Genomic DNA, 19,376 nt, shown 5'->3' on the forward strand with positions numbered 1-19,376 from the left:
ATTAAAATAAAAATGTAATACCCTACCATTTAAATGGTGGACACCAGTATTCAAAATTAAACTTTTCTCTGGCTTATTAACAATCCTTTAAAGCACAAAATCTATTTCTGTAATTTACTTTCGGATATAAAAATACAATGATGTTCAATTGTATCAATTCTGGTGACTAGATAAAATTTATTATTTTTCTTCATTTGTAGTGCTGGGGTTTCTTATAAGGTATGTTTAAACAAATCATTCCTTCATGGAACATACCATTCTAATGGTTGTTCCTGTATTAACAAACAAACTGAAATAAATCTATAGTTGTTTAACACAACAATGTTATACTGACTTATTCATTCTCTGGGTTTTATGAAATAGACTCTTCAGCTTTAATAATAATCAAAGGGATAATACTAAAACTCAATACTTAAAAGTGCCTGCTCTGTTTCAGTTACTGAAACAGAAGCTTTGCAGCATATCATAGACCAGTGGTTGGCAAACCGTGGCTCTTTGGCCCCTTGAGTGTGGCTCTTCCAAAAAATACCACGGCCTGGGCGAGTCTATTTTGGAGAAGTGGTGTTAGAAGAAGTTTAAAAAATCTGGCTCTCAAAAGAAATTTCAATTGTTGTACTGTTGATATTTGGCTCTGTTGACTAATGAGTTTGCCGACCACTGTCATAGACACATCACAATTGCTCATTTAATTATTGACCTAGATCTACTATGTGCAACAAAAGGCCAAACACCCTTTGTTGAGTGAATTATTTGAATTCGGTGCAAATTCTAGGCCCATAGAAGGCATTCATTAAGTAGTTATTAAGAAAATAAACATGAATTAGGTATTATATCACCATATTGTGAGGAAGGGGGAGAAACTGAAACTTAGAAAAGATAAATACTAACTGATTAGATCACCGTGCTTATTCACTTTTCGAATCCAATTTTGTCAGAAGTGAAAATACAAAGCTCCAAGAGTCACTTCAGAAAAGTGAGATCATTAATTTGATTATAGAAAAGAGATGTGATATTTAAGAAGCCACCAAAAAAATGGATGGGGTAAGAAAACATGCCTTGATTCCCACAATAGCAGAAAGCCATTTCTTAGATATGTGAGCAATCCATTCCATAGATGACGTTGTTCTTAACTGTGATGTAGTGGTGCCCCAGTGCCATCTGTGGCTTATGATGGGTCCATCATTATAAAGCAAAATGTCATGGTGAGAAGCTCTTGTTACTAGTCACTGAAATGCAGGGCTGGGACTAGGTTAAGAGAAGTGAGTTGCCATGAGTGTAAAATTTAAGGGACAACTCTACACTTCCACATTTCAAGGAGTCTTATCCTAGTGGATCCTGGTCCTTGCCCAGCTATAGCATTGTAACACAGCATGAATTTCAACAGTTGCTTTGAGTTCCAGAGCTGATTTTTTTTTCTAAAATGGAAGCCACCAGCTAAATGTGGCTAGTGAAATTTAAATAAAAATTAAATAAAATTGGTTCCTCAATTGTTCTAGCCACAACAGCTATAATTTGTTGAATTGTTTGCATTTTTACTCTAAAAACTTTTAAATATTGTATTTATTTTGAATTGATTTGTTGCATCAGTATTTGTTGAATGGGTACCATATACAAGGCACTGTGTGTAGGTGAGGGGGATGAAGAAAGAGATTCTCAGACATGCATGAGACTCAGTCTTTCCTTTCAACGGCCTGTTGTGTAATAGGCGAGCTAAGACTTGCAAAAATAACAATAGAAAGTGGAACAAATTAGGAGTTAAAAATAGAAGTTATTTACTATTAGATCTGTCAAGAAATTTTTATTAAAAATATGGTACTTAAATTGAGCCATTAGGGATAGATAGGGTTAGGAAATGTGAATATAGTAGCTGGAGAGAGAGATATAAAAAATCACAAGACAGAAGAAAAATGTGAGCCATATATGGGAGGAACTCTTTGGTTTGCTTGGAATACAAGATGTGTGGGAATTGTTATACTTTTAATTTCTTGGTAACTTCTGTTCTGATAACTATTTTTAAAATGTTTTTTATTGATTTTTAGAAAAAGGGGAAGGTAGAAGTTTAGAGAGATAGAAACATTGATGAGAGGAGAACATCAATGATTGGCTGCCTCTTGCACACCCCCTACTGGGGATGGAGCCTGTAACCTGAACATGTACCTTGACCATGAATCGAACCGATGACCTCTTGGTTCATGGGTCAACACTCAACCACTGAACAACAGTGGCTGGGCTGTTCTGATAACTTTTAAGAAAAAGTTTTAATATAAATAGGCTTTTAATATAAATAGATTTAAATGAATAATTTTCATGTCATTAACAGCTGACCTTATGCATAATTAAGTTTCATGAATCCTAAGGTCACTTTAAGCTCCTTGAGGTTTGATGGCATACAGCCAGTTTTCACATGAGAAGATAGCAGTGCTAGATCCCAATAATTCCTGATCTAACTGGGTTTTGAGAATAGCATCCTGCTTTGTTTTATGGGACATTAGTGCATTACAGCCCTGAGATGACTGGATGTATTATACACATACAATCAAGAGCTGTCCAAATATGCTTTACAGAAAGATTAGCCATTTTTTTTAGAAAAATGAAGAACATCTTCTTTGGATTTTCTGTAAAGTATCTTTCAGAGCTCAAGCACATTGCCACAATGAAGCACCATCTGTTTTCAAGATGGTGTTTAACAGAACTATCACTGAGAGATTTCTTTTTCTCATCAGTGTTAGACCTGTTCCTCCTAGCAAGCTGGAATTACAATTACTGCCACTATCTTGGCTCAAACCGTTAGTCATTTTCAAAACAATCAAAAGATAATATTTGTAATGCTCATACACACACCTCTTAGAACCAAGAAATCAAAAACAACAAAAAGTACATTTACCAGTATGGATGTGTCTGTGTGCACATTAATAGAATATAATAAAATGTTTTCAGACAAGAATGCTTTTCATCCCACGGATCTGACTTTGGACTAGAAAATGAATCTCAGAAAAAATACAAAGCAGGATTAAAATCCACACTGCAAAGCCATAGGGGAAATCTGGAAGGGCTACACATAAGTACTCTAAGCTGCCAGCTTCTTTATTATGTTTTGCCATGTTATAAAATAAAAACTGTTGTATAACATGTAGAAAACACATCAATAAAATTATATGTAGATGAAACATCAGTCATTAATTCTAAATAATAATCATGATCATAAGATGCTTTTAAAATAAAAGTAAGGTCTTTGCACCTGAACAAGAGATTCTTCATTTTAAAGAGAGCCATTAATAAAATTAGAAAATAAGTGAATACACGTAGGCATTGTCCCAAATTGCTTTTCCTCGATGGAACAACTAAACAAATTCTCCTAGAACACTTTTACTTAAAGTGCTGCAAAGATCAGAAATGTTAACACAATCCTAAATATCTTTTAAAATGTGGAATTGAAACAGATATATATTTTTATTTCCTTATAAAAGCCTATGAAATTTTTACAACTGAATAAGATGGGCAGATCAAGTACTGAACCTTCAGGAAGACAGAGTAACTTAAGAAGTTCTAAAGAATGTTCCTACAATGTTCACAAAGACAGGGCTGCTTCTGGGGGTTCAAGGTGGTGGGGTACAGAAAAGGTGGGGAGCCTAAGAAATCTGTCACAAGAGAACTGACCAGAAAGACTCAGCCTCCTTTGCTATAAAGCTTAAGTCTCCTAGGACACATAGATGATATGTATAAAATTGTAAGTCAACTGGACTTCCGTGCTATCCCAAATTCCTAAGGAGTCCAAAGGACATCTAGCAAATATAAAGAAATAAAATTGTGCAAATAAAAAGAAGACTACTTCAGTGTAGGGCCTGTGGGCAATAACAAGAGACTTTCCCTTCCCCAAGGAACTATGAAGATGATGGGAGACTTCCAGCAGATGTGGTGACGTGTCCCCTGTAGGTCAGCTGGCCAGAAGGGAAGAATGCAAAGGAAACAATCCCAGCGAAGTCACTGCATCCAGTGAAATCAAGATCAGAGTGGAGACAGGAAGGGACTGCGAGGACCATTAAAACAGCCCAGGTCTGGCTGGCTCTGCAGCGCTGACAGGGACTGGCTTAACTTTCCAGATGAGGTCTCCTCTGCTGGGCAAGAGGAAAGGACTGTCACAATTAAAATGATTGTGGGGCTGCACCATCTCAGAAGCTAGAATTTTTTGTAATGCAATGAGAACTACTGTTCCAGACACAGTGCTAGAGTCAGCATCAAATATGGAAATGCAGTAGCCAGCCTAGAAGTTATGACCCACTTGGACTGTTCACATGTCCCGCCAAAAGACCTTCTAGCATGCTACAATTAGACTCCTTCATGGTTTCCTACTTCACACACTCATGATCAGTGAGAATCAATCACTAGGTAAGTGTGTTGCCAGCCCTTTCTAGATGCAAATCACAGTGAATAAGGTCCATTAAGTCATTTAATGAGGAACACGATAAGTACAATCAGTGCCATATTACACTGCTGGTGTTCTGAGGTGAACCTGAGATAGGATACCTCTCTTTGTCATAAAGTTCTTTGTCTTTTTATTTATATTCATATGAGTTTGTTCCCATAAAAAAATTACTAAACTAAATTATTCTTGTTCCTCACAAAAAGTACTGACTGTCATCAGCTCAATCAAACTGCAAAAGCATATGCCACTCAAAAAACAAACAAAAAACCCAAGAGAAATTGGATTTAAATATGAACAAAATGTCATTAAGCCCCAGCAGGCTTCCTACCCTTAAGAAAAATAAACATTGAACTGGGGCCCTGCTCAAATACCAACGCCAGGCTTTCATGGAAGCCCTGCGTATAATTACTTACAAATACAATACAATTTTTATCTCAAAAACTGAACTGTTTTCATGAAATTTATTTTTTCTTTTTTTTTTTTCATTTCAAGTCAGTTTTATGCATAATGCTTGAGTAGCCACCTAATTCACGTGGGTCCAAAACATCACATAATAGAAAACATGTCATGGTTTGTAATCTTTAAATATCAAGTACACGTTATTTAGTTTTCTCTCATGGATCCCATTTCATTTTCTTTCATACTTCATCAGCTAAGCAAAAATACTGTTTTCTCATATTCTTGTTCTCCGGTGAGATGTAAAGGTCAAGCTGGAGTTCCTAATCAGCATTAAAGGACAAGGGTATCTATACTGAATTGCCCTAACTTCAGCCCTAATGAAAGAAACATGAGTTTTTAATTTTGCTTTGACAGAGTGTACGCTTTTGTTGGACATTTGGATAAACTGAAAATATCGTGATTTTTCTTACTTTCTACACACACTTACAGTTGTCCAGAATCCCCCAAACTGAAAGCCATTATTGAAGAAATAAGACTTTAATCTTTCCATATGCATTATTCTTACTCAACATACATTGATGACCCAGAGCACATTTTTGTAAATAAATTATTATAGGAAGAACATGTCAAGTTCTATTACAAAATATAGCTCAGCCAGATTACCCAAACAGCCTTTTAGAGGCTGTTCTTGCTTCTAGTCTTACCCCTCCAATTGATTCTCTGTTCTGCAGCCAGACCCATCTTTATAAAACACAAATCCTACTGTGCCATGCTTTGACTTAAAATTCTCAGTGGATTTACGTTTCCTGCAGAATAAATTCAAACTCCTTAACTTGGTTTTCAAAGCATCTACTTTCCTCTTCAGCCTTATCTATCACCAGGGAAAGAAACTATCTGTGGTCCCTATTACTTTCACTATTACTAATATCAAATAACTTGTGGCATTCCTCACCCCTGATTAAGCCTCATGATCAGCTCAGCACTGTGGTTGGTCTGTCACAGTTGTTCCATCCTTCAGTTCTGAGAGGGATCAAACCCTCATTCACCTTTGAGGTTTTGCATATGTGGAACACTCCTTCATTTGTAAAACTCTTCTGCCTTTTGTCCCTCGCCATCCTTCTTTTTCCTAATATCCCCTGCGTGCTTAATTACTTATCCTTTACATCGTCTTGGAAGTCACTTCTTCCTGAAAGCCTTCCCTGATTCCTCATCCCCACAGGGCATTACATGAGCCTCCCATGTGCTCACACAACACCCCATCTTTTCTCTCTCAGAGCACTTTCTATACTGTATTGTACTCGCCCCTTTACTTGTCTGAGTTATGCAGTAGATCAGTGATTTTCAGACATGAGTGTGCATCAGAATCGCCTGTAGGGCTTGCTAAAACACGGTTTGCTGGATCCTACCCTCAGAGTTTCTGATTCAGTAATTGCTGGGATCCGAGGGGAGCCTCAGATGTGCATTTCTATCAAGTTCCCAGATGATGCTGATGCTATAACCCATGACTATACATTGTGAACTCCTTAGTAGAAAATAATTTTTGAAAGCAAGGCTTTGAGTTATTTACTCTAGTTTACCTAGCATCTACCTTAATGCCTTATCTGCAATAGGAAATACACAAGTACTTATTACACAGATTGGCAAATTTGGGGGGCTTAAAGTCACCTTCATGTAGAGATAATAGTGCAGTAAAGAAAATTTATTCTTGGTGCTTCCCCAGCTCAGTGTTAACTGTATTTCCTAGTCCACTGCATTTTCACATGACTAAATGTTGAACATTTAAATTGATTAAGAAAAGAATCTAGATTGCATATTGATTAAATACAGAATCCCCTTAGGCCTTTTTAAAACATAAAAAAATAGAGTCAGATATCTTTAGGAAACACTATAATTAGCACAGTGAGGCCTACATGGCTTTTGATAAAAATCATCAAGGAAAGACCAACATTATTTTTTTAAAAAAGGAAGAATGAATTTTGTAAGAAAATGCTATGCCAAGAACAAGGGTAATTTATATGTTAACCACAGAATAGTCTACTAAAAGGATGAAAGCATTTGTATTCCTTTGTATTCTGTTAGCTTGTATTCCCACCTCCACCTGCCATCTTAGTGATTATCTAAGTCACTCTCTCCTAAATTACACCTGCAATTTATCTATTTTTATAGCTTGAAGTATTTTTTTAAATATAGGAGCTTGATAAAACCTCTTAATTTCTGCTTTATCTTTTAAAAATATTTACTAGTGTACAAAAGCTATGTGAAAATATATAGTAATAAAAATTAACTTTTTTTTTTTTTTTTAGGATTTCAGGTATGGCTGTTAAAATGGAAAAAAAATAATTTTATTCCTAAAGCTGAGCTTGACAACTATTTTCAAATTTAACATTTCATGAAAACAATTTATAAACAGACCTGTTACATACAAGAGTCTTTATACAGTTCTCCAGGCTGTATTTCAGAAAGAAAAGGAAAACAGCAAAAAAAATGTTATTGGTTGATTTAATTTTACACTATAATCCATCTTAGCTTTTATTTCTAAACTTGCAGTAAAATATTCTTCAAGATAATACTTCCATCACATTTTACATCAAAATAAACCATTACTTTTAGTGAATAAGTATTAGTATTTATTTGTCCTGGAGCTTTGGCCTGAGTGACAGGCTTGTAGTTTGTCACACTTGTAGAGGCCTACAGAATGCTCTTGGGGAACCAGGTCGGGGTGTCCACCTTTTGCTCTCTGGCCTCATTCCTGCTCTACCAGGCTCTCAGAAAGCAGCTTACGCACTTGCTAGAACCCGCTATTTGTAGTTGTCACCCAGGGGACACCCTCAGATCACCTAGTCTGGAGGCCAGTAGGACTTATGATTGTGGTCCCACAGGACTGTATGTTATTTGCAAACTTTAAAAGCTTCTGCCTGAGAGTGTGGCTTCCAATCAGCCTGAATCTAGTTGCTGAGTGAGAGTCCCACCTTTGGAGCACTCACAAGTCAATTTTTTAAAGATTTTTTATTGATTTTTGGAAGGAGAGGGAGAGAGAGAAACATCCACGTGAGAGAGGAACATTGATCGGCTGCCTCCTGCATGCCCCCACCAGGGATCGAGTCAGCAACCCGGGCAAGTGCCTTGACTGGAAATTAAACCAGCAACCTTTAGGTGCCCGGGATGATGCCCAACCAACTGACGCACACCAATCAGGACAATTGATATGTCTTGTCACACCCTCAACAACTGGGAAATATTAAACATAAAATAGGCTGCTTGGACAATCACAAATGTTTGAGAGACAACCAAGAGCTGTCTAGGTTTGAGAGACAACCTAGGTAGCAAAGTTGCACATGAGGCTAATCTTGTAAATAAGGGCACTCCTTCAAGACATCTGATCTGAACGGACATTTTCCAAAGAAAACATACAGACGGCTAACAGGTACATGAAAATATGCTCAATATCATTAGTCATCAGGATAATGCAAATCAAAACCACAATGCCATATCACTTCACACCTGTCAGGATGGCTATTGGAAAAGAGACAAGAATAAGTACTGGTGGTGATGTAGAGAAAGGAAAGTCTTGTGCACTATTGGTAGGAATGTAAATTGGTGCAGCCACTATTGAAAAAAAAAAACACCACTTATGGAGGTTTCTAAAAAAAAAAATATAGTACCACCATGTGATTCAGCAATTCTACTGGGTATTTATTTGAAAAAATCTTAAACACTGATTAGAAAATATATATACACCTCTATGTTCATTACGGCATTACTTACAATAGCCAAGATATGAAAGCAACCTAAGTGACTATCAAGAGATGAATAAAGAAGATGTGCTACATATATACAATGGGATGTTACTCAGTCACATAAAGAATGAAATCTTGCTATTTGAGACAACCTGGATCTGGAGGGTATTCTGTTAAGTGAAACAATTCAGAGAAAGACATACCATATGATTTCACTTATACTTAGATTAAGACGAAAACCTCACAAAATAAAGGAACAAATTCATATATACAGAGAACAAACTGATGCTTGTTAGATGAGAGGGGCATTGGGGTGATGGGTATAAAAGGTGAAGGGATTAAGAAATAAAAGTTGCCAGTTATAAAAATAGTCATGAAATATAAAGTATAGCATAGGGAATCCTATCTAATAAAAGAGTAATATGCAAATTAACCATCACTCTGCTACACCCACAAGCCAATCGGGAGCGAGTATGCAAATTAACTCAACCAATATGGCTGAGGCCACAGAGCAAGCAGGAGGCTTGAGTTTCCCTGGCAATGGAGGAAGCCAAGCTTTCTGCACACCCTGGCAGGCCCAGGCATCCACTCAAGGCTACAAAGTTTCAATTATAGAAGATAAATAAATCCCAACAAAAATGGTGGCAGCCACAGAGCTGGAGAGAGCAGGAGGATAGGGTTGCCCCTGGTGATGGAGGAAGCCAAGCTTCTGCAGCCCTGGCCTGCCCTGGCCTCTGCTCAAGGCTACAAAGTTTCAATTATAGAAGATAAATAAATCCCAACAAAAATGGCTGTGGCCACAGAGCATGCAGGAAGCTTGGCTCTGCTCAAGGCTACAAAGTTTCAATTATAGAAGATAAATAAATCCCAGATATCAGGGCCTCCGCTTGGGTCGCAGGAGGGCGTGGCCAGCCTGCAAACCACCACAGGCCCCTCGCCCAGGCCGCCCCACGCCCCAAAGGAACCCCCACCCTGATCCGGGACACCTTTCAGGACAAACCAACTGGCCCCCACCCATGCACCAGGCCTCTGTCTTATCTAATAAAAGAGTAATATGCAAATTGACCATCACTCCAACACACAAGATGGCTGCCCCCATGTGGACACAAGATGGCCACCACAAGATGGCCAGCAGGGGAGGGCAGTTGGGAGGGATCAGGCCTGTAAGGGAGGGCAGTTGTGGGCAATCAGGCCAGCAGGGGAGGGCAGTTGGAAGGGACCAGGCCTGCAAGGAAGGGCAGTTGGGGGCGACTGGGCCTGCAGGGAAGGGCAGTTGGGGGGGACCCAGGCCTGCAGAGGAGAGCAATTGGGGGGGGACCAGACCTGAAGAGGAGGGAAGTTAGGGGAAAACAGGCTGGCAGGGGAGCAGTTAGGCATCAATCAGGCTGGCAAGGGAGTGGTTAGGGGGTGATCAGGCTGGCAGGCAGAAGCAGTAAGGGGCAATCAGGAAGGCAGGCAGGCGAGCAGTTGGGAGCCAGCAGTCCTGGATTGTGAGAGGGATGTCCGACTGCCCATTTAGGCCTGATCCTACCAAGATTGGGCCTAAACGGGCAGTCAGACATCCCTCGAGGGGTCCTAGATTAGAGAGGGTGCAGGCTGGGCTGAGGGACACACCCCCCTGTGCACAAATTTCATGCACCAGGCCTCTAATATAGTCAATAATCTTATATAATAAAAGGGCAACATGCAAATTTACCCTAACAGTGGACCCTATGACACACACTGACCACCAGAGGGCAGATGCTCAATGCAGGAGCTGTTCCCTGGTGGTCAGTGCACTTCCACAGGAAGAGTGCCGCTCAGCCGGCTCATGGCTGGCCAGGGCAGCGGCTGTGGTGGGAGCCTCTCCCACCTCCATGGCAGTGCTAAAGATGTCCAACTAATGGCTTAAGCCCCCTGCCCTGGGGGATCGGGCCTACATCGTCAGTCAGACATCCCCCAAGGGGTCCCAGATTGCAAGAGGGTGCAAGCTGGGCTGAGGGATTTCCCCAGTGCATGAATTTTTGTGCACTGGGCCTCTAGTATTATAATAACTATGTATGGTGCCAGATGGACACTTAGACTTATTGGGTGTTCACTTCGTAAGGTCTATAAATATTTAATCACTATTTTGTACACCTGAAACTAACATAATGTTGTATGTCAACTGTAACTGAAAATAAGTTTTAAAAAAGAGGTTTTTGTATCAAAGTTCCATTAAGTAAGCAAGCATTTATTGATCTCTGCTACTGTATGAGAAGCACACTGTTTTGTGCTATAAATTCAATAGTAAGACAAATAGTTTCTGTTCTCATTAAACTCAGTGTTTATGTAGGAATCACACAAGTGAAAGGGCATTTTAACATATGAGAAAATAGAGGGTGCTTTTGACCACATGACGCAAGATGGCAAGTTTATACTATTTTTAACAGAAATGGGAGAGCAGAGAAAAGGAAGACATACTCCTGTTCTTTAAGGTTACAGACTGGAAGTTGCACACATCACTTCCACCAGAAACCTATTCATTGCACTATTTTTTGTAAAAATGAGACACTGGAGTTGATATGCAAATTGTGGTGTAATAATGTGATAGGTAGCTATAAAACTTCAGTAAAATGTACCAAACTGTATCAGCCTAGGTTCTCAAAAAGGAATATTGAGCTTTAAAAATTTCAGACCTACCAAATAACATTTAGGCAGTCTGGTTCTGGAGTTAGCACATGTAACCATACCACTGTACTACTTGTCTTTATGAGGTAATATATGAGAAATTGATGGAGATACAGAAAGTACCACAAATGGATAATAAATATATAATAAATGTACATAAAGATGGACCAGAGAGCTAATATCAAATTCATAATAGAGATTTGGGAGGGAAACAAAGAGACTTCAAGCAAAAATATGAAATTTTTCATGGATGGGTGGATGGATAGGTAAGTAAAAAGATGGATGGATGATGGTCAGACAGACAGATAGATATTCAGTGCTATTAATGCTAGGTAATAGTGTAGGTTCTGAGGAGAGCTTAGGGAACAAATTAGTGGGTTTTTTAAAAAATAAAAAAACAAACAAATATACTTGAGACTTGTTTTGCTTTATCCTCCCCTGGAAGATTATCTGTATAAAAAGAAAATCTGTAGGTTGCTTTAGGAACATGGAATAACACCCAGGAAATTAGCTGGGTGATCTTAATTAACAGTGAGTATTACCAAGCTAGAACATAGCCATTTTATTGTCTATACAAAGAGACCTTCTATATGTGGGATGGGTAGGAAAGACTTCTTAAAACTCCAAAAGACAACTTTTAAAAAGGAATATTGATCAATTTCATTATATAAATTTATGCTATGGCAGACAAAGATAAAGAAAAATGATGGGTTGCGAGAAATCTCTGCCATGTCAAAAGTTGACAAAGGACTAACAAATGCCAAATATCGACCAGAAAAAACACAGTCAGAGATTATAGTTGTTAAAAATTGGCATAAGATAAGAAAAGGCATTTTATAAAATGGTTACTCAAAAAGCTAATAAGCTTATGTGAAGATTCTTAGAACTCATTATTATTTAACAAAATATAATTGACAACATTGGTCTAATTTATAGTCTGATCTCTTAGGTATCTTTATGCAAGAGATCAGTCATGTATGTCCACATTTGAAGGTAAATGGTAAATGCTGCTCCATGAGTGAGCAGCCAGCCTCTAGAGACCGCATTCCTATCCTGTTCTTCTAACTGTGATCATTTTGACTTTCTGTCAAAAGTAATTTCAATTTTTATTCCAAACGCTATTTTCATCTGGCTCTTCAAAACCCCTTTGGAGAAAGTATGCTTCTCCATTTAAATAATCAGAATTATACTGTGTCTAACAACCCTGAAATTCTTATTTTTGGGCTTCAGGCATTAAATCATCTAGAGAAAACTCAGAACAGAAGTAGCATGAATATTAAAATATGTCATAATGAAGAAAGTGAGATGTGAAGAGGCTAAGTAGCTCATCTAATGCCACAGAACTAATAAGCAGTAGAGTTGGAATTTGATACCAGAGATCAAGTTCTAAACCACAGGTTGGCAAGTGGAGTTGTTGAAGGAGACGAAATAACTAAGTAACATAAAGCTATTTTTATAAAATTTATTTTTATTAATTGTTTTATCAACCCTATTCTGTGTCAGGCGCAGAACTGAACATTGGGGCTACAAAGCTGACACTCACAGCCTACTTAGAAAGATTGGCAAAACAGATATTACTTTATGACCCTAATAAATTCAGCACGAGTGCATTGGTGGTGACATATCAGTGTATTATGGGCACTGAGAGCAGGAACACCTAATTCAGGTAGGAGAGGTCCTGAACGCTTTCTGAAGAACAGTTTAGATGAGCTTGAGTTAGCCATGAGGAGGCCTGAGGAGGTGAAGCAACTTCAAAGGCATCAGCAAGTTTAGTACGCTGAATCATAGAATATAAAGTGGAAATGAGGTTGAAATGAGGAAAGATAGTCATAGCTCAGCTCTGGGAGGGCTGTTGGATATGGCAAAGAGTTTGGACTTAGTCCCATGAATGAATGGAGATTATAGAGTTATAGATAGGAGAGTCATATAAACATAAATGAACAGTAAATGGTTCAGGTGGCAGGTTGGAAATGGGTTTAAAGGTCTGTTAGTCAAAATAAGCCAAGTTGCGCTGTGGTAATAAATCTTTATATTTCAGTGAGTTAATGTGATAATGGATTATTTCTTAAATATCCAAAGACTAGAACTGGCTGGCTATCCCTCCTCCATCTGGGAGCTATACCATCTGGAATGTGTGTCCTTCCAGGTTACTGAAGCAGGAGAGACCTGAAGGATATTGCAGGATGTGTTTACAGGTTGGGACTCGATGAGGCTTTCTTTTTTTTTTTTTCTTTTAGCCTTAGGCACGATCTTTATTCACTTGGACACTGTACAAATATTACAATTTCTTTTTGTTGTAAAAAGTATAAAAATAATCTTTATATAGGAATCCAGCTTTCATCAATTCCTCTCAGAGAGCACATTCTTGCTGCTCAGTTGAGAGTCTACCACAGAACAGAGTACTTCTTTCAGTCTTGTTTATATTAGGCCCAAGATACTTATATATGCTTATTGTTTGAGAAAAATTGTTTACTCCTTTATTCACTTCACTTAATAAATGCTTTTTAAAAAAATATGTTTTCATCAATTTTTAGAGAGAGGAGGGGAAGAATGAGAGAGGGAGAAACATCAATATGAGAAACATCGATCGGTTGCTTCTTGTACACACCTTGACTGGGGATTGAATCCACAACCTGGGCAGGTGCCCTGACCAGGGATCGATATAGTGACCTTTCAGTGCATTGGACAGCTCTCAATCAATTGATCAATTGAGCCACACCAGCCAGGGTTCAATAAATGCTTTTCTGAGCATCTGCTATGATCCAGGTACTGTCATACACCAGGGGTACAGCATTATTCATGTTACTTTCTTGTGAGTAAACTCTTTTTTGGCTGTCACTCACAGGATGATATGTGCAAAGGATAGAGTAATAGAGTAGGTGAGGTGGAAGGTGCAATATGGGCCAGATCCTGTGTCTCATAGGCCATTTTAAGGAATTTAAATTTGACTAAAATGAAGGGACTTTAGAATATTCTGTGCAAAAGAGTGGCATGGTCTGACTTAATTTTTTAAAAGGATCATTCTTGCTGCTCTGTTGAGAACAGACATAAGGTGGTAAAATGGAAACATTGAGATCTATTGGGAAGTTATGTAGCAATCCAAGTGAGTGATGATGGTGGCTCAGACCAGGGTGGACACATGGAGCTGGTGAAAAGTGATCAGACTTTGGATGTATCATGAAGATGGTTAATTTTGTGAAGGTACTTAACTTTGAAGATACCAACATCAGAATTTGAGAACAATTCCTGGTGTGACTTAAGATCCCAGGACAACAAAGCTACAGGTCAACTGAGAAGAGATGAGCCTTAATTATTGAAAATGATTTGAGGTTGTTTCAGAAAGGCTCCAGAAAGTATTAGTTTGCTAAACTACTCAGACCTAATGGGCGTTCCTTTAGAATTTCAAATAATAACAATGTTTACAAGAAAAGTCTTTTTATTAGAACTAAAGCTTAGCTGCAAACATTCCACACAACTGACGATACTTTATATAAAATCTATAGATCTTTCTACTTATAATGAAAACAAGTTGGCTAGTAAATTACATATCTTTTTTGAAAGTCAAGTCAGTAAATATTACGGCATATTAGATTAATTTTCATATAACAATTTATTGAATTTTTGTTAGGGCCATGTTTGCTTTATGGGATCTCCCCCATTTCTATATCTCTCATATAAATAAAACTGTTTATTCTTATTGATTATTATTATATTAGAAAGACACTAAATAAGGTATGCCACTTTACCTTGATTTGATTCATTTGCTAGGTGCAATTTAGCAGAATGAGATCATATTTAAGTTTGATTATAATGAAGGCAGAGAATGGAAGAAGAACATTTTAAGCATGTAGAACAGGAAACATAAGTGCATGAATGTGAATTTATGGTAATAATAGACATTAGGGCCCATGAAAGGGATCAGTTTGGGTTTGAAGTTGTAAGGAGTGGGAAATTGGGACTAGTAAGGTTGCATATGGGTAACTTATAAAGTATAATAAAAGTTTCAATTTTATATTTTGGGTGAAATAAAGATAATGATGTGAAAATGTAAAAGAACAATTGAAAAATACTCCAATGGAAGATGGAGAGTAGAAAACAGACGAAGGAAAGCCACTAGAAAGCCACCCCATGGGAGCGTATAAGTGAGAGACAATTTAATCCCTAGAAATCTCAGAGAACCAAGTTTCTAAACTAGAGCTCATCTAGCATGAATGACAAACTAAAGTGATAAGCAATTATGTGGTTATATATTGTTTTGCTTATACACTGACAAACATCAGCTTTATTTTTCTCTCCCATTAGGCTAAGGAATCAATGACCCCAGAAAGATTCAATACCATGAGAAACCTACCACTTACCTTCATACAACATATGCTTTCTAGAATCTGCCCCACTCAATTAACCAGGAAGTTCACATATAATGGTACAACTTTTAATACCTAGTGGAAAAACTGCATTCTTTGGGGAAGTAGGCAATAGATATATGTTAAAAAGCCACCGCCTAACACCAGTTTTAGAGAAGCAATAGCACTGTATAAATTATAGCATCATTAGAAAACTTCCATGCAACCAAAGACATCGCATCTAAAGAAGGAAATAATATATGAAATACCATAATAAACAAACAATATTTAGAATATGTTTTAGAATTTTCTACAAGTTAATAAATAAAATATAAGCTAGCCAAAAGAAAAATCAGCAAAAGATTAATAGGTAATTCACAGAAAATAAAACTGAAGTGCTCATTGAGCATATATGGAAATATTTTTAAAGACCAATATTAAAATAGTGTTCATCTCTTAAGGATGAGGAAGAGAGGGGGATGTGCCGGAAACCAATCATTCTACCACTAATAGAAAGATGTGGACAGGAAACTGGGAAGGCTGGTCAACAACCTTAATTGTTTTGATCACTCACTGTTTAGTTGAAACATTGTTAGCTGAAGCAGCCTCCACCTCTGTTTGTTTCATGTAAATTTCTGTTATTGGAATTTCCTGCCTAAAGGTTATGGGCATATCCCATAGTCTCAATAAAAGGGATTGCAAGGCCAGAGCAAGGGGTAGTCCTTCCACTAGAGTTGGGCTCCCGCCTGGCCCCCAATATTCCCAAATTAATACTTTTCCAAGTCTCTTTTCATTTGTGTGCGGCCTTCTCCAGAACCCGAACCCTGAACCGGAACCCTGAACCACGCAGGACGTGAAAGGGGTTCCCACAGGGATGAAATTTGGAAGAAGTGCAAAGTGAATTGCCATTTCATGTATAACATTTAATACCTTTAAACAATAAAAAGCAGAGTGAATACTGCTAAATATTAACATGTGTTATCTAAGTGGTAAATATATGCATGTTTGACTTACTCTTTGTATTTCCTTTTATATTTTAAAAATATTTCTTAATAATAAATTTACATAATATGTATGACAATTTTACCATTGAATTCTATAAAAATTTCTCCATCTATCATTTTTATGAGAAAACGTAATAAGGGAGGCAGTATGAAATAAGGGAAAAACATAAAAGGAGGAGTTAGAATCCTAAATCTAGTACCAAATCTGACACTTGCCCACTATGTGACCCTGAGTAACTCACTTAATTCTTCGAAAACTGACTTCTCACCTGAAAACTTGAACAATAAATCCACTTTTACTACATACAGTTATTGTAAGAAGTGAATTATTTCATGTAGATAAAAGTGATGTTCAAATATAAAGAAAAAGTATTTGAAAATTCTTAAAACCTCTAGATGATTGAAAATAAATGAACATACTTTCCCATTTATTGTCATTCTGAACTTATGGAAACAGATATTAAAACAGAAAGACACACATCTCTTCTTACCGGATCTATTAGCTGGGAATAGAGTTCATGGCAATTATCAAAAATGTACTTGTACGTAGAATCCAGGCAAGCTCTGACACAGTCCTTTACCACCATGCTGGCCTTTGGGGGGTTTTGCAGCTCCAGAACCTGACAGAGAAATTATTTTCTTAAATTGAAAAATGGAACATTGCAATCTAGTATAAACAACTCAAACCATTTCAATAAATGTTTTTAGTTGATTTTTCGAAGTTTAGGAAAAATGTGGTCATAGACGGGTAAGATTTCTCAGGGAAGGAACAACCTAAGACAGGCACAGTCGAAGAGGGGCCATCAGGAAAGAACTTGGGGGTCAACAGAGGTGGGGCACAGACCCTCATCCCCCCCACCTTGCAGGGGCCTGAACCCTCACCCTGCCTGAGGGAGGTCTCCTGCCCCCATGGCTGCTTTGCTTCCCACGCCCAGCTCAGATCGGGACACAGGTGACAGACAGTGACTTGGCCCAACTCAGATTGGGATCCAGGTAACAGACAGAGACTTGGCTGACAGCAACTGCCCTATATCTAAATCCAGCCTAGCACCAGGAATGCGCAGGGCCTACTCAAGAATGCAAATAATCCTTTCCATTAATGTTTACAGGGTAAACTAAGATTGTTGGTAGAGTATTAAATTTGACAGTAAAATAATAATCAAGTTTTCAGATTAATTTAAATAGGCTAATTGAAATAAGTGAATATTCAAGAAAATTTAATTGTACTGGACAAAAAGCTGTTCCTAAAGTAGTAACTAAAATTTCTATTGGTAGTTCATCGCATGGTAAAATTCCTGAACATGCAATGAACCTAAAGCAGTCATATTTTTGTACAAAAAATTAAAATTTAAAGTTATCAAGACTGCATTATAAAATTTACAAAAGCCTCCATTAATCAAAAAAAGGGGGATAGTAGGGTAATAGCATGTAAGGAAAAATATCCTATAAGTAAATTACATCTAGAAAATTTTTACTTTACAAAATTAATTTTTATTTGTAATGCTAATAGCAAGACACCCATGAAAAACACACATGGTGTCTAAATAAGACAAAGGAAAATCATTTGGGCAAAAATAAAAAGGATCCCAAATCAATTACATAGAAAAGATTCCTTTATTAACTTTTGGTCGAGAATATGTTTGTATATTTTCAGAAAACAACTCCAAGACCATGTGGATTCCTACAACAGAGAGGAATTGACAGGTCTGCTCCAACCACGAAGACAAGAGAAGAAACAGTCCAGAGATGGAAGATGCTGACGATGCCTAGCCACACTAGCAGTCAGCAGCTGTGCGACACAGCAGGTTGCCTAGGACCAAACCAGAGAGGGTTGGACCTGCATTGCCACCATGTGCCCACCATCCAGATATCATGGTTGACATGTACACATAAGGAACTGTTTGACATTGAAATGGGGACTCAGAACTGTTGGACATGGAAATTGGGACTCAAACATTTTTTGTTATTACATGTTTATTTCTAGTCTGCAGAGGCAAGATTTTTTTAAAGGAAAAAAAATGGGGAAAAAATAGATACAGAGGCAAAGAAGCATTGAACACACTGTCAAACTACAGCGGGAAGGCAGGGGAGGTTGGGGGGGGCACTGTAAGAGATCAACCAAGGGACTTATATGCATGCATGTAAGCATAACCAATGGATACAAGACACTCGGGGGCGGGGGGGTGCAGGTAAAGGAATGTACTGGGGGGTAGGGGAGGCCTGGGGGAGGTCAATGGGGAAAAAAAAGTAGACATATGTACTACTATTTGTAATACTTCAAACAATAAAAAATAAAAATAAATTAAAAAAGAAAATAATGTGCATAAATATAAAAAAATGTGGTCATAGAATGTTATAAATGAGTAAATATCCATTTTAACTATCTAATGTTACAACTCATTGAAAATGTTCATAGTTGTAAATATTCAAATAGAAACACTAAATATGAACAATTACATCATTTAATTAATTAGCTAATTAATTAATTCAATCATTTGACAAATATTTATCACGTATTATATGCCAGATAATGGTTATATTGCAATGAACAACAGAAACAAAAATCCCTTTCAGCCCAAACCAGTTTGGCTCAGTAGATAGAACGTCAGCCTGCAGACTACAGGGTCCCGGGTTTAATTCTGGCCAAGGGCACATGCCTGGGTTGCAGGCTCAATCCCTCCCCTCCCCCAATCAATGATTCTCTCTTATCATTGATATTTCTATCTCTCTCCCTTCCTCTCTGAAATCAATAAAAAATATTCTTTTGAACAAATCCCTTTCATTATGGAGCTAAATTTCAGTAGATTAAAAAAATCAGTAA

General features: G+C 37.7%; 1 protein-coding gene across 1 annotated transcript in view; it reads right to left on the bottom strand.

The window, feature by feature from the left end:
• The window catches only part of UNC13C (unc-13 homolog C), a 579,627-nt gene that overhangs the window by 225,650 nt on the left and 334,601 nt on the right, over positions 1–19,376 (bottom strand). The window contains exon 17 of the mRNA XM_080645235.1: positions 17,047–17,175. Within this exon, the coding sequence (XP_080501361.1) occupies positions 17,047–17,175 (129 nt within the window). The remainder of the gene's footprint in view (positions 1–17,046; positions 17,176–19,376) is intronic.

The sequence above is a fragment of the Plecotus auritus genome, assembly GCF_963455305.1.
Source record: "Plecotus auritus genome assembly, chromosome: 1".
In the NCBI taxonomy this organism is placed as follows: Eukaryota; Metazoa; Chordata; class Mammalia; order Chiroptera; family Vespertilionidae; genus Plecotus; species Plecotus auritus.